Source organism: Accipiter gentilis, chromosome 16 (genome assembly GCF_929443795.1).
Source record: "Accipiter gentilis chromosome 16, bAccGen1.1, whole genome shotgun sequence".
Lineage (NCBI taxonomy): Eukaryota > Metazoa > Chordata > Aves > Accipitriformes > Accipitridae > Astur > Astur gentilis.
In genome coordinates, this window is record NC_064895.1 from 14123471 (window position 1) to 14146289 (window position 22819).

Here is a 22819-nt window from a genome sequence, read left to right on the forward strand (position 1 = left end):
TGCACGTCCGGGTCGCTCCGCCCCCCCGCAGGCGCAGGCGCGGCGGAAGCGGAAGGCGGGCGGGGGGACGGGTGCCGGGTGCCGGCGGGCTTCACGCCACCATGTCGGCGAAGCGGAAAGCTGAGGCCCTGATCCCGGCGGAGGAGAGCGATCAGCTGCTCATCCGGCCCCTGTGAGCCTTCGGGGCGGGCGCCACGGCCGGAGCCGCGCGTTGGGCCTGGGGCGGGTGTCGCCGGGCGGGCGGAAGGCCCGTCCCGCGGGGGTGGGGGGTGCGCCCGGCCGCGGGCCGGCGCCTCCCCGGGGCGCCGGTTGTGCCGCCGCAGCTGGTGAGGCGGGAGCGCGCTCGGAGGGAAGCCCTGCTCGAGGCCGCGAAATCCCGGGCTGCTGGGGGGGGGGGGGGGGGGGGGGGGGGGGCGGTTCTCCCCTCCCGGCTTGTCGTCGCTTGCTCTTGCAACGAGCAGGCAGCCCGCAGCCTGCGGGATAGCGGTCACACCCGGTTAGAAGGGTTGCGTCCTTTCCCTTACGCGCAGTTGAAGTGTTGTCTGAGCAAAAAAACCTCTTTTTTGCTTTTTGCGCTTTGACAGCGTTGTGTAGTGTTCCAGGTTGAATTTTTCTTTCTCTGGTAAAGATGCCGGTGCAATTTGAAGGTGTTTCTGGTATGATCACAAGAGTTGTCTTCTGGACAACCTGAAGATGCTACTTCAAGCTTATTCAGCCCAAGGTGATCTGTTACTTAAGTAAACTTTCCGTTCATTGTACATTTCAATACTTTGAGAGTCGAGTGCACAGGCATGCAATAAAAACCAGAAGAGACTAAAATAATTTCCCCAAACAGATTATTTTTATTTCTGCTGCATTAAATAGGGTCTCATTTCCATTGAGATAAATATAACTGTTCAGTTACTTTAAACACCTGAGCTTAAAAGGACTGTGCAGTCATTATTTCCACACAGAAATACAATCCCACTAAAGGCATCCAGCATACAGTTCCATCTATACATTGTACGTTGTTTTAATTTTGATGACTTTGACATCCTTTTGCAGAGGTGCTGGCCAAGAAGTAGGAAGGTCATGCATTATTCTGGAGTTTAAAGGAAGAAAAATAATGGTAATTATTGCATTAATGTATTTGTATGCCCTGTCATTACAGTACTTAAGATCACAAAAAGATGTTACAGATTAAATTCAGCCTCTGCACTGAAGTCAGCCACTGTGGTAGAACAGGCACATTTTGTAGCTTTCTGGAACAATATAGCGTACATGATAGTAGGCATTACAGAGGCTGTCATATAAAATAAATCCATATCCCCAAACAGAATATATGTGTCTGAAGTGTGAATTCTAAAATTCACACGTATTAGGTTTCAGTGGAACCTAAGGCTAATGTTTCCCAACAGTTATGCGTAAACAGTCACATATAAACACATACATGTTCTCTTTCCTTTTTCCAGCTGTCTTCTGAGATGGTGGCTAAAATAACTTGCATATGCTGGTTCTGTGTATTCACGTGTTGTTGAAGGTGAATGAGGGCTTGCATAGGTACAAAATTATAAACAAAGACTGGAATCTTTTGAAAGATTTCCCGGTGGAGATAAGTCATTTAGAAGCCCAAGATGTGAAATCTAGTGCTAAAAGCAGTGCTTAAGATAAAAATAGGGGGTTTTGCATGATGCTAAATGTTACCAGTCACTAGTAACTATAATTTAGACCAAAATGGAAGAGGGTTTTTTTATATGTTCTGTTAGAAGCTTTAACTTTGTTTTATTTTTCAGCTTGATTGTGGAATCCATCCTGGACTGGAAGGAATGGATGCTCTTCCTTACATTGATTTAATAGATCCTGCTGAGATTGATCTCCTCCTAATTAGTCAGTAAGTTGCACCTAAAACAACAAATATACTGAGGTCATGGTCTGAGCTGTGTTCACTTGTAGGTTATTAAGAGAGGCTGAAAATAAGTGTTATATAGATGGTAGTGGCATGGCAAAATTTAAGTTTCCAACTTTTTTTAAATTAAGGATGTTTGGTCACTTTTGACATTACAACTCCCCTCTGAGCTCACCGTGATGTCTGACTTTTTTATAATCTGACCTGCTTTAACACCATTGTGACAGCTTCTAGAATGAGTTTTCCACATAAAGACTGCTGAAAAGTATTGGTTGTGGGTTTTTGCTGTATTGGTTTTGAACGAAAAAGGTTCTCAGAGACTTACACAAGCTTTGAATGTCATTTAAATATTGTCTAGGGGCTGAGAGATGAGGAGAGCCATTTCTAAATGATTTAACCAGTAATAACTGGTTCTTTATAAAATCTTGAGTTTTCATGGTGTATGCTTGTTCTACCTGTATTTCAAAAGTACTTCCTTAAGATAGGTCAAGCTAGAAGCGTGGCCAGATAATTTTATTATAGTAGTTCATGTTTTAATCCATGGTGTCCAACATGCAAACTGAGGATCACGTTTGTTAGCTTTCTTGTATCTTTGACATTTATTGTGTTCCTGGTTCCTGTTATTTTTCTCCCTCAAAATTTATATGTAAATTACAGAAAAGTTAATTCTGAAATTATATGGATAAAACCTTTGTGATTAATGGAAAATTTCCTGTATTACTCTCATCTTTTCTTCATTACGTTTCTAGTCACTAGCGTACAGAATATAGACCAGCATGGTTAACAACAAGGTTGAAAATTCTCTTTCTGGATTTTTGGATTTTCATGATGCTATGTTAATCCAGTGAAGTAATGAATTATATGATATGTATTAGTGTTGTGTCATGTTAATGTATTAACTGGATTTGTGTCTCTATTTTAAGTTTCCATTTAGATCACTGTGGGGCTTTACCATGGTTTTTGCAGAAAACAAGTTTTAAAGGAAGGACGTTTATGACTCATGCCACAAAAGCTATTTACAGATGGCTTCTTTCAGACTATGTCAAAGTCAGGTAAGCTGACCCTGGGGTTGTCTCTTCAACTCCTGAATTATTTTGCCTATATATCCCAGAGGAAACTTAAGATGAACCCACCAAAGGTGGCTGGATGAACCTGGATGTTGCCACAAGTAGCAACGTTATAACCAGTTTAGAAGTAATGAATCATTTTACTGCCTCATGGATAATGTGTGTCTCAAATAATTTCCTATCAATAAAAAAAAAAAAAACCAACTTCCCTTCTTTCCTCTCATTTTTTTCATTTGCCTTATTTGGACCTTTAATAGTATCCTGTTTTTTCCCCATCTGTCTTTCTTAAGACACTCTTTTGTTCTCATGCTTTTTAATGGCTGTTTTTTCTTAAGCTTCACAGAAGTAGTGAATTTTAAGCCCCTAAAGATACAAATCACTCTTCAGGACAAGGTCAGATTAAATATTAAATATACAAAGAGTGCTCTGTTACTTACATGTTGTTGGGGTTTTTTCTCTTTTTTTTTTTTTTTTTTTTTCTTTTCTCTTCTGTTACATATCTTGATATATCCTTTCTGTGTGAATGCAACGCTCCTGAGCATATCTCAACTCAGCAGATTCCAGCTTGGGTCAGAAACCTGATAAACAGTCCTCTTTTAACTTGTTTGCTCTGGGCTGATGGGAAAAGTGTGGTTTAGTTTAGTTTTTGAGGACTGTTACAAGCAGAGTGGCAGATTTCTGTCCAGGGCTGGGAATCTGTTGGTCTTCTAGACAAACACAGAGCAGATCCTGAACTGAAAAGACTAGTCTAGCATGGCCTTTCAAAAGAAAGATGCTTTATCTCTTCTTAGGTGAACTACATTAGAGTATCTGGACTTGATTTCCAATGTAGGAGACGTAGTGTTACTGAATGGAAGTCTTACTGTCAGTGGGAGAAAATCCAGGAAAAGTTTTTTCCAACTGTTACATATTCTAAGCTGGTAAGATGAGCTGATATTTAGCCATTTCACTTATATCCAGTAATATATCAGCGGATGACATGCTATATACAGAAACAGACCTTGAAGAAAGCATGGACAAGATTGAGACCATCAACTTCCATGAAGTGAAAGAGGTGGCAGGAATCAAATTCTGGTGTTACCACGCAGGCCATGTTCTGGGAGCAGCCATGTTTATGATTGAAATAGCTGGTGTGAAGGTATTTTCTTTTTATTATAAAGTTGAAATCATGCCTGAATTCTAATGTAGTCATTAATTATTTATTATTGTCTGTTAAGCCCCACCACTGTGGCTGGAGCTGTCAGATAGACTTGGACTCAAGTCAAGGTGGGAGGCCTTGACTTTAGACCATGTATTTGCTCATTGATTAGAACTAGCAAGTGATACGTGTATTGAACCAGGTAGGATGTTTGGATTTTATGGCAGTGAGTTATGAGTCAGACTTGGAATCAGTAAAAATGTAGTTTTCCTGCTGGTCTGCTCAGAGGTAGCTGATAGCTGAGGCAGTCTTATGGAAGCTGCATTTTAGTAAAATCTACAAACAGATGTTTGGTTTTGTAATTCCGATTTACCATGTCTGCCTGTCTTGATGCTTAAATGGCATTTGTCTAAGTATGTGAGTTATGTTTTTCTCATAACACTCTTATGCTAAAGTACCTAAAGAAATAGGATTATTATTAATTTTAGGCATAGAGAGATTAAATAAGTCATCATATAATCAGGCAGCACTGTGTCAAAACCAGATACATGTAACTAATCTCATGAATTGGAATGCAGTAGGATAATCACTGCCCAAGAAAAGTTTCATGCAGCCGTGAAGAGGGAAGAGAGGTGGTGGTCCTGAGGCTTGCTGTCTAGTAGGACTTTGTTCATGGTTTATAATGATTGAGGATTTTAAAAGTTTAAAGTTTAAAAAAAGTATAGAAATAGAACTGGATTTACAATGATTACAAAAAAATTTAGATGTCTTACTGCCTTTTTTGCGGGTTTTTTTCTGATTAAGGCATGATGGAGAAAGAGATTTCCCTCTTGCTATGCATGACTCAAATGGATTGAGTTTTAATATCCATTATTTTCTTTAATTCCCTGTGAAGTAAATGAGAAATGTGATGATAGATTACTTATAGACCAGTTATCTGCTGTTGCTGACTATGTTTTATTATTATTCACATTTTCATCCAAGGAATGATTGTTAAGTAAAAAATACTCAGTTTTCAAACCATCATTTTGGCCACAGAGAGCTGCATTCCACCCTGCAGTTAAGAATCCATTAAAAATTACTAACAGTTACAAATTACTTCTTCGTGTAATGGGGAACATGATCATTCTGTTTGGAAAATCTGCTAGATTACAGCCTTTTCTTTTACTATCAGAAAATCTTAGAAGAATTTTTAATAAGTAATTTTATTGGATTATTCATTATATTTGCATTCTGATATGTAAATGCAGTTTTACCTACTTTTTACTTAGGACCTGCTGTATTTTCTGTTATGTCAGTTTTTACTTCTTAATGGTCAGTGCATGTATGGAAAAGGCTGAAAATGGCACCTTTATATCCCAAACAAAAAATAAAATCTTAATAATTGTTCACCTAGTTATGTTGGAATTATGGTACTGCTTGAAATACCTTTACTTATTGTGGGTAAAATATTTGTGTTGTAGTACTATTGACCTAATCTTGTAAGCACTGTCCACGCGAGAGGAGTCTTCAGTTAAAGTACAAGTGATCTTTTTATCATAAATTCCTTAAAATTATCTTTACTTAAAAAATATCATTCCTATACAACAGCTTTTTAAAGTCTGCTGACCTGGTAGAACCTGTAATCAGAATAACTGCTTCTCTTTGTCTCCAATAGCTTTTATATACAGGTGATTTCTCAAGACAGGAAGATAGACATCTGATGGCAGCTGAGATTCCCAACATTAAACCCGATATTCTTATAATTGTAAGTTTTACCAAATTATTTCATTATATTAGGAATTAAATATGTATAGGGGTATTACTTAAATAAAGCTAAAATGGAATGAGAAAGACAGTTGAGATTTAATGGTAGTAAATTTGTGATTTGTGTTAAACGTCTGAATGCTTGGGTGTTCAGTACACTCCAACATTTCTTTTCACTCTATTAAAAAGTCTAGTTTCCATTTTATAATTCTTCTGATGAAGTTCCTTAAGCCTCTAGACAAACCTTTTCAAGATGGGAGATTTATTAGGTTTTGACTGGTCTTTCCTAGATGTGCTGTACAAACCCCAATTTAGCCAGATATTTCTTTAGTAGATACTAACCTACTTCCAACTATGTTTAGAATTTGTCCTGGGTAGAAGTAGCCTGTGTGTTATACTGTATTTTTTGTTTTATATTGTTTTGGTTTCTGAGCAATATGGGTTTATTCCGAATCCATGTTTGGAAAATCAGAAGCTTAGGGGAAACTTTAGAAGTAACAGTTTTATCTGGAAATGAACAGTGGGATCTTTGAGAGTAACACTTAAAATTATTTCATTTATTGTGTCCCTTCAAACTGCTTTCTGTAACTGATAATGTCATTCTAAGTCACATCAAAATCTTGTATTTTGTGTAATTCCTATATGGTAGGCTAGGTGTTTCTAAACTGTGGCACATGTACCACTAGTGAGCCATGTTAATGTGGTAACACCTTCATCAAAGCAGTGGCAGCATTTCTACTTAGGAAAATAAGTATGTTAAATTTGAAAGCTCTTAAAAGAAGCATCAAAATTAATAGTGTTGTTGGTGTTTTCTTCCTCCCCGCCCCCCTCCCCCAACAGGATCTGTCTTTCCAAATTGCTGGGAGGGGTTTGGGAGAGGGGAAGTTTTGGTTATTTATCTTAGTGGAGGTGGTTGCGGGAATTTGGGGGTGGGTTTTAATTTTTCTCTTCACCTCTCCTTCCCCTCCCCACCATGTTAACACCAGTATGTTTTTCTGCATTTTCTTGTTGGATTCAGAGCAGAAGAGCAAGAATTAGTCTCTGTGTCAGTACTTTTAATATTCAGTTTCTCTATATGTAGGAATCCACGTATGGTACTCATATTCATGAAAAAAGGGAAGAACGAGAGGCAAGATTCTGTAATACTGTTCATGACATTGTAAATAGAGGAGGTAGAGGTCTTATTCCTGTGTTTGCCCTGGGACGAGCTCAAGAACTACTTTTAATTTTAGGTATGTACCTTTCCAGCTCCTCTTTATAAAAGGCATATAAAGTTAAACGAGAATGTTTTCATGTGCAGTCTTTCAGATATAACAATTTTTTAAGCAACACTTCAGCCATTTTCCAGCATGTTAATTACCTGAGAATATATAATGCATGTTTGTTCAAATGCAAAAAGTCCAATAAACCAATCAAGGCAGTTCTGCTTTGTGAGGTAGGACGGAGACATAGAAAGGAAAGGGTAATGGCATGGTAGTATGTGTTTTACTTTTGAATCTTGTTGAACCAGGATTTCAGCAAATAGGGACTATTATTACAGCTTGAAAAGTAAGCAATCACAACAACTGTTCTATTTAAACGGTACTGCTTAGAAAAGGTGTATTTTGTTGCAAAGTTTCACTATCTTTGCCCTTTAGTTCAGAAACCTATATGAAGAATTCATTATAGGAAAAACTGAAAAGACCATAACAGACACTTCCAGTATTTCTAAAGTCCTAATGATAATGGGAAAGTACATTAGGCTTTGTTAAGAAGAGCAAAAATGGGGGGCGGGAGTGGGGGGGTGCAGAGTTATACATGATCATAACAAGCCACTTCACATAAAATATATAGGTAGTTGTTACAAGGTACTTAGGATAAAACAGTTTTTAAATACATTATTTCCAGGTTTCTTTGCTTCCTTTTAGCTCATTTAATTTGTACTATGTTACATGATTTTTCACTAGTCTTTTTGTTCATGCAAATGCTGGCAAGATCAAAAGGTAACTGTCTCCAAATTAAAATACTTATTTTTAGGAATATTGAATCTAAAGTGTTACCTAATATACTTGAAATTCTTCTCACTTTCCGTTTCAGTTTAGAAACTAGTTTGTTTTCAAAATGTGTTACTGGTCTATTCAAATGTTAATAAATTTGGATCTAGGCATGGGGTAATATTCGATGTTGTAGGATTATTTACTACTTATCATTGATTGAAGGTTTTTTATTTTATAGAGGAGATAAAAACTGAACATTTTAAATCTTGTGTAGCCATTAGTTTGTAATTTGTTGGCCTCTCCTTGCTGTGTGTAGATATTAAAATGAGTTTCTAAAGATAAGCTTGTAAACACATCTAGTAAAGCTAGACATGCAGTTGGATGCTTAATTAGAAAATGCAATTGCATCTCACATGTCTACACAACTGAGCCCGCAGACTTCTGTGTTTGTTTTTCTTCTTTCCACAAGTGTATGACAAAAAATAAAATACTGTGTTATGGTATAGAAAATTGTGACAATGAGTACAGTCTTTTACTGTCACTCTTAAGTCCTGCTGTTGGTTATCTTTTTATTGGCCGTTTCCACCTTACACTTGGGCTTATTAAGATAATCATGGCAGTGAGCCTCTCTGACATGTTCTGAATAGCTTTGTCTGCAGATGAAAAATGTTAGGTTAAAAGCTGTATCATTTTAAATGTATAAATACAGCCAAAAGAGTGTACCTCTATTTTTGGATTATTGTTCCTCACTTATGCAATATAAATATGTTTTAGACTAGCAGAACTGTATCCAAGTGGGAAAACAAATAAGTTATGTTTGTGTAGCTGCATTCAGATCTCTTCTTTGTGTTTAATAAAGGTTATGGCTACTGTCATCAGTGATAAAATAAATTGTGGTTAGTGAAGGCTTTCTTCCTGGTTTTGTTTCAGTTAAGCTTGTAAAATATAACTGTTGGTGATATACAGGAAACCAGGCTTGATAACTGGGTGATACCTACATGCCTTGAACTCCACACATTTGTTTTACAGAACTTTGATACAGTGAATTCTCACCAACATATCTACGTGCAGATGTCCCTAGCTGTTAAATGTATAATTAATATTTGACAGAGACATTTTAGCTGTATTGCAGTGGTATAGTAAAACTTGCATTGTTGTAAATGTAGATTTATTGCTGTGTAATACCGTGTACGCTTTATCCTTTGCAGCTGAAGTCGGTGGTTGATTGGAATTTGACCTGCCAAAAATATCAGAAGTTCATCTTTTTCTTGTTTGTTTGCCTGTTTGTTTGTACTAGTTGTATACATTTTTAGTTGGTGATTGCTTTTTCTTCTTTAGTAGAGCAGGTGAAAAAAAAGTAAGTCTGTCATTTTCTGTAATAAAAATAAAAAACCCCACGGCTAATGTTTTACAAGAAGTATTAACATTTCTGAGAAGCGTGCATTTTGGAGATAATGCTTTGGACAGGGTTGTGTGTTTTTTGGTTGGTGGTTACGGGGGTTTGGGTGGGTTTTTTTCATTGTTTTTGGTTTTTTAGATGAATACTGGCAGAATCATCCTGAACTCCATGATATCCCTATATACTATGCCTCCTCTTTGGCAAAGAAATGTATGGCAGTTTATCAGACGTATGTCAATGCCATGAATGACAAAATCCGCAAGCAAATTAACATCAACAATCCATTTGTTTTCAAGCATATTAGTAATCTGAAGGTAAGCTTGAGATAAGGTTGTCTTACAAAAGAGGAAGGGTAACAGAAGGGTTCGTATTTGCTGAATAGTTTGCATGTTTACTATCCAATAGATTCATTCGGTACAGGTTTATATATGAGTTATCTGCTATCCCAGTATTTAGAGGGCTGGTTGAGGGGAGCTTATGCCCCAACTTTTCTTCCTCTTGATCCCTGTGCTTATGGTTTGCTCTTTATGGGCATCAATAGGAGGAACTTTCCTGCAAAGGGCACTTTTTATGAGGATGGGATATAACTGGTGAACATAGGGCTCTATTTGTATGTTGTTCAAGGGTACAGCTAGGCTGTCCTTCGTTTAAGTGAGTTATGGTAACTGATATTCATGCTGTTTGTCCATTTAGAGTATGGATCATTTTGATGATATTGGCCCAAGTGTTGTGATGGCTTCCCCAGGTATGATGCAAAGTGGCTTATCTAGAGAGTTGTTTGAGAGCTGGTGCACAGATAAGAGAAACGGAGTAATTATAGCAGGGTACTGTGTTGAAGGAACGCTTGCTAAGGTGAGTTGCTAATGCATCACAACTTCTTCATATGAAGTAGTATTCCATGTTGTGTTTAAAAAGAATTGGCCAATAGCAACTTTATATGGATTTACTGACAACCTGCATTGTCAGGTATGCATAATTATGTAGTCAAAACTTACTGCTTTTGGCTAATACTAATGAAAAGTACAGAAAATTTGCATATGGCTATTTCCAGTGATGTTATACAAAATAATCTTTTCTAGGAGCAGTTATCTTGTCATGACAAAGAATGATTGATACTTTTCTCCATCTTTAGACCCCTCCAATGTTTAACTTTTTGAGAGGGGTGCCCTAACCCTAATTATAGAGGAGTAGTTAAATCTAACATTGCTTAGGTGTCAGAGATCAGACTGCCTTGCACATGTTGTGCCACTGTCTGGTTGTAGAGAATGAAATCCTTCCTTCCAAATTCCAGCAGCTATGGGCAACCAGAGCATCTAGTTTTGCCTTTAGAGATAGAAGTCACACGCTTGTTATAATTTTAATGTAAATTTGAGAGAGATGTATCTGGAAGAAGAATGAACTCCCAGATCTGCTGAGGATGCAAAAGATGAAATGGTATGTGTTGTGCATGTTCTTTTCATTTGTGAGTGAGTGTGTTGTGAAATTAGAGATTTTTTTTTTTCAGTTCTTCATATTCAACCTGGCTGCCAATATTATTTCATTGATTTTTTGAAGTGTAAAGCATTAGTTATATGGTGTCTGTAGGAAGCTTTCCATTTTTTATTTAAAGTGCTCTGTTATTTTTCTAGCACATCATGTCTGAACCTGAAGAGATCACAACTATGTCAGGGCAAAAACTCCCACTGAAGATGTCTGTGGATTACATTTCTTTCTCTGCTCACACAGATTATCAACAAACTAGTGAATTTATCCGGGCGCTGAAACCTCCACATGTGGTTAGTATACATGCTGCCATTTCTCCAGAGTGGGATTCATCAAACCGGTTCACAGCCTTGCAGCATCAAGGCAGGTACTGGTGTCTGTCAGTAGCCAGTATCCCTATGCCTTGAATAATAAAAGGTGGAGATTTTAACCGTTTTTTGTCATGTTATCTTAGCAAAGTAGAGGAACTTGCTCTTGACTGTCTGCATGTGGGATATCTGGGGATGACTTTCAGGAAAGTGGTATGGTCCATAAACTGTTTCAGCAGTGTTTTGCACAAGTAAGATACAGTATAGGACAACATTAAGTTGGGGACACTGGTGTTGGAATAGTTCACTGGAATTTGCCCCAAAATAAACAAGACAGCATTGATTTGAAGGTATGTAGCAGGCACCAAAAGACAAAGGCAGCACTTGCAGGTAAAAGAGTGAGTAAATCACAGGGAGCAGGAGGTGTGAAGGATCAGAATATGAAAATGGGGACTAGGATCTGAAACTTACTGAGGCTGGAAGAGAATCAGTGTGCAAGCACAGGTAAGAAAGAAGACAAATCATAGCAGAAGAAGAGAGGATTTAACTTGGCAAAGAAAATTGTGAATTGCGAACTGTGAAGCATCCTCTCTGAATTGCATGTTTATTATGTTTATCTACATGCAGACACAAAACTGTAAAGCTAACTAGATTTTATTGTTGAATTTAAGTTAATACTTCCCTTTCATAATACAATGTGTTTGTGTTTGAAAAGATAAATGGAGTTTCTGTAATGCGTTCTGCTTATTTGCATGTTTTTTTCCACTAATACTCAGGATCATGAAATCTAGGCCTTTGAATGATGCATAGAATTCAAAGACAAACTTAGAACTACGTAATATAATTAAGCTAATGTTTCATATATTGTGATGTCATGAAATTACATTTTTATAAAGATGAGGCACATGACAGCAGTTTTCTTGGATAATTTGTTTACCAAACATGTCTGGTTGGACAAATAACTTCTGCTAAAAGAAAAACTGTCTTTCCTATAGATTTTAGTTCATGGTGAGCAGAATGAAATGGCCAGATTGAAAGCAGCATTGATACGGGAATATGAGGATAATGATGAAGTTCATATAGAAGTTCATAATCCTAGGAATACTGAAGCTGTGACATTAAACTTCAGAGGAGAAAAACTTGCCAAGGTATAAAATCAGTGTTTTCTTACCTGTACGACAGTATTTTCATCTGGGATAAAAACTACACATTTTCTTCCAAGCCTCTATTTTTAATTGGTTTTGGATCGTGTATGTTTCCCAGGGACTCAACCTATGTGAATGTTTTGTGTTTAGTGTTGTATTTGGGGTTTAGTTTTGGGGGTTTTTTTGGTGGGTTTTTTTTGTTTTGTTTTTGTTTGGCTCTTCACTCTTCCAACCTTTTCTTGTGTTACATCTCAGAATGTTTGTTGGTTACTCTAACCTTTTATTTTCAGAGTTAATATTATACTACGTTTGATTTTTCTGAGAAAACTACATTTCATCTTCTGCTGGTTTTGGCTGGGGTAGAGTTAATTTTCTTTATAGTAGCTGGTATGGGGCTATGTTTTGGATTTGTGCTGGAAACAGTGTCGATAATGCCAAGATGTTTTAGTTACTGCTAAGCAGTGCTTACACAGAGTCAAGGCCTTGTCTGCTTCTCACCCCACCCCACCCCACCAGCGAGGAGGCTGGGGGGCACAATAAGTTGGGAGGGGACACAGCTGGGACAGCTGACTCCAACTGACCAAAGGGATATCCCAGACCATATGATGTCATGCTCAACATATAAAGCTGGGGGAAGAAGGAAGGGGGGACATTCAGTGTGATGGCATTTGTCTTCCCAAAGTAACCCTTAGGTATGATGGAGCCCTGCTTTCCTGGAGATGGCTGAACACCTGCCTGCCCAAGGGAAGCAGTGAATTAATTCCTTGATTTGCTTTGCTTGCATGCGTGGCTTTTGCTTTACCTATTAAACTGTCTTTATTTCAGCCCACGAGTTTCTCAGTTTTACTCTTTCCTATTCTCTCTCTCCCATCCCACTGTGAGGGGAGTAAGCGAGCGGCTGTGTGGTGCTTAGTTGCCAGCTGGGGTTAAACCACAACACATCTCCATAGCAATGAATACTTCAGATTGTCCTGTTGCACTATGTGTGTTTTTTCTTTCCAGGTGATGGGTTCTTTAGCAGATAAGAAACCAGAGCAAGGACAGAGAATTTCTGGAATCCTAGTTAAAAGAAACTTTAACTATCACATCCTTTCTCCATGTGACCTCTCCAGTAAGTAAAGACAGTGATGTGCTCAGTAGATAATTTGAAACTTACTGTATCCTTCTTTTTTTCATTAAAACATATACCATACTGGGTTTTTTTCTGTAATTTTGTGTTTGGTAAGCAGTTAGTGAACAGCTTGGTTTTATTTTGGTTTAGGTTTGCCTAAAGTTGTGAACCGTTGTAGTGAGAAGAAAAGCATCCAATTCATTGTCCACTGAAGTTTAAAATCTTCTCTATTCTTTCAATAACTGAGAAGCAGCAAAATTCCATCTCCCTTCTAGTTACTTAAAACTTCTTCCTCTGCATGAAATGGCATAAAACATGCCAGTGAGAACAGAAAAGCACCTTGATCAATTGTCCTGCCAGTTTCTAAAATGTTACTAGTTTTTAGTGTAAAAAGTTACAGTACAGTGAAAATATTTGTATATTGCTCCTATGCTATTTATTACTAAAGAAATTGATCTGTTTTCAAAATAGAAGAATAATTATATGTAAGGTCAGAAGAGCTTGAGGGAAAGAAATTCTGCTGTCTTAGTTCATTGTTTGCCTCTAACGGGTATGATAAAATAACAAGCTCTTGCTGGTTTCTTAACCACAAATATATTATTTATCGTACAGTAGACGCATGACCCCCATCTTTACAAACTGTTCTTTTCAACCCTCTGTCTTAAATCTATCAGTGCCATTATTTATCTATAGTGGCATTTTTATTTTTTAAGAAGTAAAAGGATAATTTTTAATACATACTTTTAAAAATTCTTTCAGATTATACAGACTTGGCGATGAGCACTGTAACACAGACACAAGCCATTCCATATACAGGCCCTTTTAATCTGCTTTATTATCAGCTACAAAAACTTACTGGTGCGTATTTGGAAAGACATGGTCATGATTTCTAGTGCTCAACTTGTTTTAAAACAACTTCCAGTCTTCAGAGGTCTTCTGAGTGGAAATTTCTTCACCAGTAACTGAAATGCCACAATTTCATATTTTACAACTTTCATTAGATTATGCAGCTTCTGCCAGATCCAGTTCATGAGTATGTCACATTGTTTTGGGGGAATTCTACTGTAGTTGTATTACAGAATCATGAGCATATACCAATATAGAGCCTAGGCCAATTTTTGTCTCCTGTCAGCTCCCAAAGTGACTGCTATAGCCACTCTGATGTAAAATTTATTAATTGATCTTTTATCTCCAGCCCCAAAATAGCATGGGTAATGCCATCCAATTAATAAAAACAAAAGCTCTGTCCTCCTTTGTGACAGACAGCCTCTTATGTCCTTCCCCAAGAGGCAAGAATCTAACCTTGTTGGCTTTTTCTGAGTCAGAAGCTATTTAAATCTGCCACTAGTGTGATCCCCAGTGCCCCTGTCTAGCTTTCTTAAAGGTTAGAGGCAACTCCTGTCCTAGTTCATTAAAGGCAGGATCCTTCTCAGATTTAAAGCTCAGGAATTTTTTTTCTTCCCTAGTGTCAGAATCTAATTCTATATCACTAGTGAAGAGAAAACCTGTATTTATTAGATGTTCAAGTCTCAACCTGAGTGCTACTTGGCACACATGCTTTGGTTTAAACTCTATGCTTATGTAAGCAGTGGGTTATCCTTTAAGAGTATAAGAGGAGCTGGTTAATTCTGCAAACGGAGTACTGAATTTCTCATTTGTTTTCTTTTTCATTCGTGTACTCACATCAGTGTGCCAGTCAAATATGAGAATTCAAAACAAGTAAAATGGCCAATATTTCATACTAAAAAACCCCAAACAATCCAGAACAAAGAAAATAACATTGTCAAGTAAGGGAAAAGAGTATGCGCTTCCATTTTGTGAGCTGCTCTGAGCAGTTGTGATAATGACCCATTTTCTTATGCAGATAAAGATATTCTTGCTTTCAGTGTAATTTTATTCTTGCTAACCATTTGTTGTCACTTTTTAGGTGATGTAGAAGAAATAGAGATCCAACAAAAACCAGCCCTGAAGGTTTTCAAAAATATTACTGTGATCCAGGAACCAGGCATGGTAGTCCTTGAGGTGGGCATTGGTGAGGGAGAAAGAAGTACTTTGTTCTCCAGTTTCTGGAATAGTATCATATAGATGCCATGCAGAGTTAAATGTTTTAAGTGATTTTCTGTTGGATGACAAATAGAATGAAAGCTAGAATGAAGTTCTCCTTGAGCTATGGTCCTGTGTTGGTGCATGTTGTTTTATTTAGCCACTGCTAGTTTCTTTTTTGCTGTGACTCAAGAGTATAATGGCAGATTGAGTGCCCTTTTTTATTTGGCAAATAGTAATTGGAAATAATGTCAAATGGTGTTCCTTCCTTCCCCTTTCCCCACCCCCAAAATAGTTGTGGTAATTAATAACTATTCCATAAATGTGCTCAAAAACATTCAACAGCTTGAACTTTTCATGGGAAGTTACGGGAATATACCAAGTTAGAAGTAGTTAATAATTTGGTATAAAATGTATGACAGTCATTTGAAGCTAAAATTCAGAGAAAAGCAAATAGAACGCAATGCATGTTACATTGTTTTTCTGTTGCATTATTCACTCAGCCCAAATAATGAGGTCAAATTATGAATTTTTTTTTTATCTTCCAGTGGGTGGCAAATCCTGCTAATGATATGTATGCAGACACCGTGACAACAGTGATACTGGAAGTTCAGTCAAATCCCAAAATACAGAAAGGTAGTAAGTTTAGTGTAAGCTTATTTAACTGAGGCATTTCTTCTTAATTTTTTTCATGTCAAGCTTAGAGGGATATAATGCCTTGCAATAGATTGCAATCCCCCAATTGTACTTCCTCCTCTTATGATTTAGCAAGTAAGATTTGCTACTTAAAAACAGAATTACAACTTGGTCTTCATTATTTGTAACACGTTCATTTGTTGAAACTTTCTTTTATAGGGCAACTGGTAGCTGATGGAAAACGTGACCTTATTTAAAAATCAGTTAAATGTTACTCTACCTTTTTGTACATAAACAATTTATGATATCCCATTTAAATATTTCAGTTTCTTATTTGAAAGTTGTGATTACCATTCATGAGTGGTATTCCTATGAGTGTACACCAGAAAGAGTTAGGTAGACAATGCTGAAAAAAAGCCAGACTAACTTCACAATTACACTTACGCAGACCCTGTAACTAAGTAACATTATTGGGTAGTGATAGCATCATCAGATGCTGGGTTTGACATTGCTGTTCAAGAATCACAGCAATTTTGTTGGGATTACTAGTGATGGTGGTTTATAGTTTTTGTTCCACTGTTTTGCTTTTGAACATGTATGTAGTGTGCTAAGAATCTGGAGAAAGTATTGAATATTGGGTTGGCCAGTGAGGATAAATGTTGGCAGCTTGGCAACACAGTAACACAGATAATTTAATGATAATCCATTTATCAAAATAAAATAAGGAATTATTTTTTTTATTTTCTAGGGGCTTGAATCACTTTTTTGTCACTACCTACATTATTTTACTTACGAAGATCTTATTAAATTCTGCCTTTGTGTACCCTTGCTCACCTAGTGAAATAAGTGACATTTGGGTATCCATCTTAGAGCATTATTCATCTGCAGTTTGGATATGGTTAGGCAAGCAGATCCCAAAATTCTGTTCCTTGGGTGTTACATAAAAGTAGTACCATTTGGTGGTTGGTTTTGTAGGGCTTTTTCAGCAAAAGGGCAATATGAGTAGACATCTTCTTAAATTAATCCCAAGGTCAAACTCAAGGGGTATGTCTGTAATGCCCAGCAGGTGTGTTCTGTGACCATAAAATAGGGGACCAGTGGCAGATGTGACCTTGGTGCCCATTTTTTCTTTGTGTGGTAACTAGAGTACTGAGGCGGAGGTGAGGAGGTCCTTCTGACATGAACCTAGGATACATCTGAGGTGTGTGCTTGAACCCAGAAGCCTTCAAAGCAGTCTCAGTGCCGTATCCTGTACTTATCACCCCATGGGCCTCCGACTTCCCTGTCAACTCATTCTGCGATCATCCTCCTTTTAACCAGTTCCAATGTTAAAAATTCGTACACATCTTCTCATCTTACCTCAGGGTTTTTCATGTCATTCTATATCAGATCCTATAGTGAAGGCTGATGGTCAAGGTCTACAGTGTATCCTTAAAATAACTGATAATTTTAAATTACCAGAGACTGATAGTGAGGGGTCTGGATTGATCTGTCTCTGTGAACCCCATGTGATGTTTTATTCATAACACTTCTAGTAGATTTTTCTTTCCCAACCAGCACGGAAAGCACTAGAGCTATATGGACCAATGGGTGTTTATTTTCCCTGGGTTACTCCGCTTGTCTTTTTATTATATATTTTAATGATTTTATATAAAATAGTAATCAGTGTTCTTTAGGTGCCTAGTCCCATACCTGACTCAACAAATTTTTTAAAAAAATCCTTTTTCATAGGTTTATAAAGTCACATAGCAGTTCTTACTTTATTTGGGGATAAAGGTTTACCAGCCACCTTGATCTAAGCAAATTCAGATTGTAATTTTCTTATCTTGGTTGTGATCACTTTCAGTTTATATCAGCCCTTGTAGCCACACCCTTATGTTCTGCTCTACTGAAACTAACCAAAAATACAAATTTTATTTTTGAGTGGTACTTTGACCTCCTTTTTGGGGGTGTTTTGGGTTCAGTTTTTTTCCCCTATCCTTTATATGGCTGAAAAAAACTTCTGCTGTTTTGCTAATTTTTTAAATTTCTTATTGTAATATCTGACTTGGCCTGACTTTTGGTAGTCCCCACTTTCTCTGTATGATTTGTTAGTGCCAGTGTCCAGCTCCCTCCCCCCCCAGTTAATTCCTCTTTGTATTTTTATGTGCCTTTTAGCATTATTTCTCATGATGTTTCATGCTGGTGATTCTGTCAGCTAGTCTCAGGTGTGGTTTCTTGCAGGATTTTTTTTTGTCCTTATTTGAGGTAAAACCACATTCCAAGTAGTTCTCGCACTTGTATATTTTAGAGTATGTTCACAGGATCACAAGCAATTGAATTAAAATCTCTTAAATTACTGCTGCTCAGCTGACCACGTGCCTGTTCTTACCTCATTTCCAGTATAAAGTTATTTTGCTTAGTACATTCAGTTACTGCATCTTATCTAAGGGATGGTAAATTTTTAAGATACACTTGCTTGGTCTCTTGCAATTACGAAGTTCTTCAAAGAATTTCTAACTACCATTGTGTTCAGTTTTCTGAATTCTTCAGCTGATACAGAAGTATTGAAAACTGGTTTTTCAAAAGCCTTACCTGTTTTGTTTATCCACCAGTGGAAAAGGTAGTGATTTTCACAATTAGCTCTTCCTATAGACTTCCGAATCCTTTAACAATCAAATACTTAAATAATTATTTTCAATAGAAAATTACTTGGTTTAAACTACCTCTTAATTTTGAAACCAAGTCTAAAAACAGTATCATTATTTCAACCTCTATGTGCTGAAACATATTCTAGGAATGTCTGTGCCTATTACTGCTATTCATGTTTGGTGTCTGTTTTTACTTTATGTATTGTCTGCATGCTCCTAGCCTCCATGGTGTGGTATTTTCCTATAATAATAGAAAATGGAGGGATTATAAACAAATAATGGAAGTAGATTATTTTCCCTTTTAAGTAAAGGAAATGTGAGAAGTAATGAGCATTAACAGTTAAAAGGAGCATTAAATAGTAAGAATTAGATTTGAAAAGTTTTCTATTTTAAAATGTGGTAAGTACAGGGAACTTATATTTGGCATGTATGTACTTCCTTGACTCTTTCATCTTTTTTTTCCATCTTTTTTTAATACATTTTCTTTATAAATTGTTTAAACATAGGTATCTTATGTAGCTTTTGGATTGTTTTTCATTAAAGTCAGTTGGGAGCCAAGATGTATCAGTTAGCCAATTTTCCCTCCCAGCAAATGTCTGTGAAAGTGAAATTACTTTTTCTTTTCAGCTGCAGTACATAAAATTTCAAAAAAAGTAGATATGGAGGTGTACAGGAAGAGAATGGAGATCATGCTTCAGTAAGTTGGCATATATTTTTCTAAAGGAAAATGATCACTGTTAGTCATGTAAATACAATAATTTTAGAATAATACAGTTTAAAGATACAGTTATTTAAAAATACTTTATGCAAATGTACTTCACTTTAATTTCTGTGAAGGCCAGGAATTAAGTAATGAAGGAGGTGCAGTAAAAAGTTCTCAGCATCATTAAATTTTGAATACAAGGCACAGTTATTTCTTCCAGAAGCAGATTTTTAAGTTGTCCCCTAAAATTATGCTATGAATGGTTGTGAAAATATGTTTTTGGATCACATCTCTTTTAAAATGTACTCTAATGTATATTCTGTTATTTATGTAGAAATCTTGCCTCTTTTGAAATCAAAGGAATCCTTCCCTTCATTTATGATAAGATTTATTTTGGTAAAATATGTACTGTTATGTGACATCCACTCTCATAATAGTTTAGATTGGTATTTGTTAATTATATCTGAGTGGGTTAAATAATGTTGCTGAAAGGAGATACTCTGCTGACAAAATGCCTTTGGAACACTGAAGTTAATAGAAAAGCAAAAGTTTGCTGTTTGGCCACGTCTTACACACATATGTCTTTGTTTTAGGGATATGTTTGGAGAAGACTGTGTGAGTTCAAAAGATGGCTCTGTCCTATGCATCACGGTTGATGGAAAGACTGCAAACATTTCACTGGACACTCGGGTATGTACAGCAAAGCACTTGCTTTTGTATGCACTATGTTTAGCAGAGGTGAGTCACCTGTCTAGTGTACAGTGCTGCCTAGAATATCATGTACCCTTTTGCTAAGGAAATGTTTTTGTATTTGGTATCAAAACAGCTTAAGGCTATTCACTTTCCATTAATTTCATTGACATTCTCATCAGTCGATCAGTACCCAGCCTTTCTGAGAGAAATACTGATCCAGTCTGCAAGCTGAGTTTACTGAGTTTGTTACAGAAGCATTTCCTAGAGACTTTGGTTCATTAAAAAAATGCTAGCAGCATTTATGTAACAAACACAGTAAATTTGGAAGAACACCCAGTATTTTTCAGCAGCTCTCTACTTGTATAAAAATGAATGAAGAAAGATTGTAGAGGAGAAACTGATTTAACCCACAATTTTTTTCAGTGTTTTAATAAACTTATGCTACATTTCCATGTGTATATAGTACAGAAAAATACGGGACTGATGAAAAGTAGAGAAAAAAGTAACCAGACTGAAAAAAACTGCATACTGCTTAATCAAGAAGTTAGGTTTCATTTTCATATATAATATATAATACTAAGGTATGTCATTATTATTAAAAGACTTGTGTACTGACAAAAACCCTAATGGCAGCTTAACTGCAACAGCATGTATCTTTCTAATACTCATTTTACATACTGTGTGGGCAATGGCAAGCATATGCCATTGTGAACCAAGTCTTACAAGAAAGATCTGTCCTTCTTTATGTGCATATGTATCTTCTTATAAAACTTTAATAGCTTTAAAATAAAAAGCTGTTTAGTATAGATCTAACTATATGGTGGGACATGTGGTTTTATTTTTTCCATGTTAACTCTTAACACAGTGCTTTTACAGTTAACATGCTTTTAACAGTATTGTTAGATAACATTAAAAGCATGTTTGCTGTTTCAAATGCCCCCCCCCCCCCCAAAAAAAACACCTTTACTGTTGAAAAGAGTTACTTGTTCAGAAGAGTAATGAGTTAATGCTGAATTGGAGAAGGTACAGTCCTAGTACTTTCTCTAGGATCAAGAATAGTATTACTATGCAAATGCTGCCCTTTGTTTTTGAGATAGAGCAGTCAGGGGATTGGGTTGAATGTTGATCAACTTGCATGTTTGTGATGGGCATCTTTCTCTAGTAAGATTTGTTTTAGTGATGAATTAATCTCTTTGGGGTTTTATTTTGATGTAAATGTTACCTTATGGGTGTGGGAACATCAGTGTGGAGACTCCCTGAGTACAGGTGCCTGTACCTCTGTGATGAATGCACCTCTTTTACAGTACGTAAATGCAATGTGGGTGAATTCACAGATAAAATGACATTTCCAAGGACTGAACCTTGTGTGATTTTATTTGATTTTGAATTAAATGCAATCTAGACAACTTAATGTATTTTACATAGTAGTTTTGAAACAATTTATTAATCAAATGTAAAACTCAATTAAGCTTCTTGTTCATCAGCAGGACTTGCATAAGTCTTCTCTGAACTCTTCTATATGTTGGCAGACCATTTAAAAACATACAGTGCTGCTCTTGATAACTTTCTTTTCAATTTGCATTGACTACTTTTTCCTTTCCCCTTATGAGCATCCTTCACATGCTGAAAAGGAATATGAAGTGCTAGTTGTTCTAACATACTTCTTTTTTTGTTCCCAGACAGTTGACTGTGAGCCAGGAAGCGAAGATGATGAATCCCTTCGTGAAATGGTGGAGCTGGCTGCACAGAGGCTTTATGATGCCCTCAGCCCAGTATACTGACCTCTGTAGATACCTAGGACACATAAAAAAAAAATCTTTTAAATGTTCAATTTATTTGGACTATTTTTTAAGAGTAAATAAATTTTTTTTTCTTCTGTAAGTCAAAAGTATCAATTCTGTGACTGTGAAACTACTGAGTTATTTCAAATCATGGATGAACAACCTTATAGCAACTATATTTGTGCATATAGATCATAATAAAATCAGGTAAAGTGTGCATATGTTCTTTTTTCTTATGTGCACATACGAGAAATAAGAAAAAATTCTTAACCTATCTAAAAGTAGAATTACAAAAATTAAATTGAGAGAGGTTTATATTTTTGAAGATCAACAACCAGTTGGAGGATAAATTGGATGGTTTGGGTTTGCATATGCTCAGAATCAAGCTTGTATATCATTTCGTTCCTGTCAAGGAAGCGACTACCTGCATGCTTGTATCTGCTTTAAGTCAGAGGGGGCTCGAACACATTTAAAGTGGAATCTGTGTTTGCGTACTGGGTTTAGCTGGAGCTTTAAAACTATCTACGCAGGCATTGCCGTTAACTGGGCTAGATGAACAGAACCAGCTTCAGGCGAAGCCAGTGCTTATGACCTGTAACAGCCTCAAGTGCAAATGGCTCCTGTCACTATTTCTGTGACAGTCAGCACGCATCTCCTCCTGCTGACAGCCCTGTCACTTGGTGCTGCTGAGATGGTCTTCCTGGGCAAAGTGAAATGGAATATCAGAAACTGCAGTGTGTAGAGAATTTCAGACAGGAACGGGATACTCCGAGTTAGCTGGAGTTGCTACCAACCAGTAAAGCATGCTGAAAAACGTCCACAGAAAGTGAGTTTTCTACAGAACTTTCCTTGGTTTTCCCCCTTTTTCTCAGCTGATTGAATTGGCACCTGATGATCTTTATAGCAGTGTTAGCGTATTAGCATTAGCAGAATTAGCGCATTATTATTGTTAGCAAAATTAACGACAGCTTCCCTCCCCAGACTGTATGTCATTAGCTAACAGCATGAAGACTTTCATACTGAAGTATCGCCCATGAAGGCGATAACTGTACTTTCTTAAAAGGAAGTGTCTCTGT

General features: G+C 36.9%; 1 protein-coding gene across 3 annotated transcripts; it reads left to right on the forward strand.

Annotated features, from left to right (window-relative positions):
• The first annotated feature begins 29 nt into the window (after positions 1–29).
• Positions 30–21833, forward strand: CPSF3 (cleavage and polyadenylation specific factor 3). 3 transcript variants are annotated; one of them, XM_049818760.1, is made up of 18 exons: positions 30–172; positions 1045–1108; positions 1773–1870; positions 2809–2937; positions 3913–4090; positions 5748–5837; positions 6918–7068; positions 9350–9525; positions 9905–10063; positions 10840–10986; positions 11997–12149; positions 13149–13257; positions 14017–14115; positions 15185–15279; positions 15849–15936; positions 19194–19263; positions 19863–19959; positions 21642–21833. In XM_049818760.1, the coding sequence occupies exons 1-18, from the start codon at positions 102–104 to the stop codon at positions 21741–21743; spliced, it is 2076 nt and encodes a 691-aa protein (XP_049674717.1). In that variant the 5' UTR covers positions 30–101; the 3' UTR covers positions 21744–21833. The 3 variants fall into 3 exon arrangements, with proteins under 3 accessions (XP_049674717.1, XP_049674718.1, XP_049674719.1); XM_049818761.1 differs by lacking the exon at positions 30–172 and adding an exon at positions 470–721; XM_049818762.1 differs by lacking the exons at positions 30–172; positions 1045–1108 and having other exon boundaries at positions 1775–1870; positions 3945–4090.
• The last annotated feature ends 986 nt before the right edge of the window (positions 21834–22819 follow it).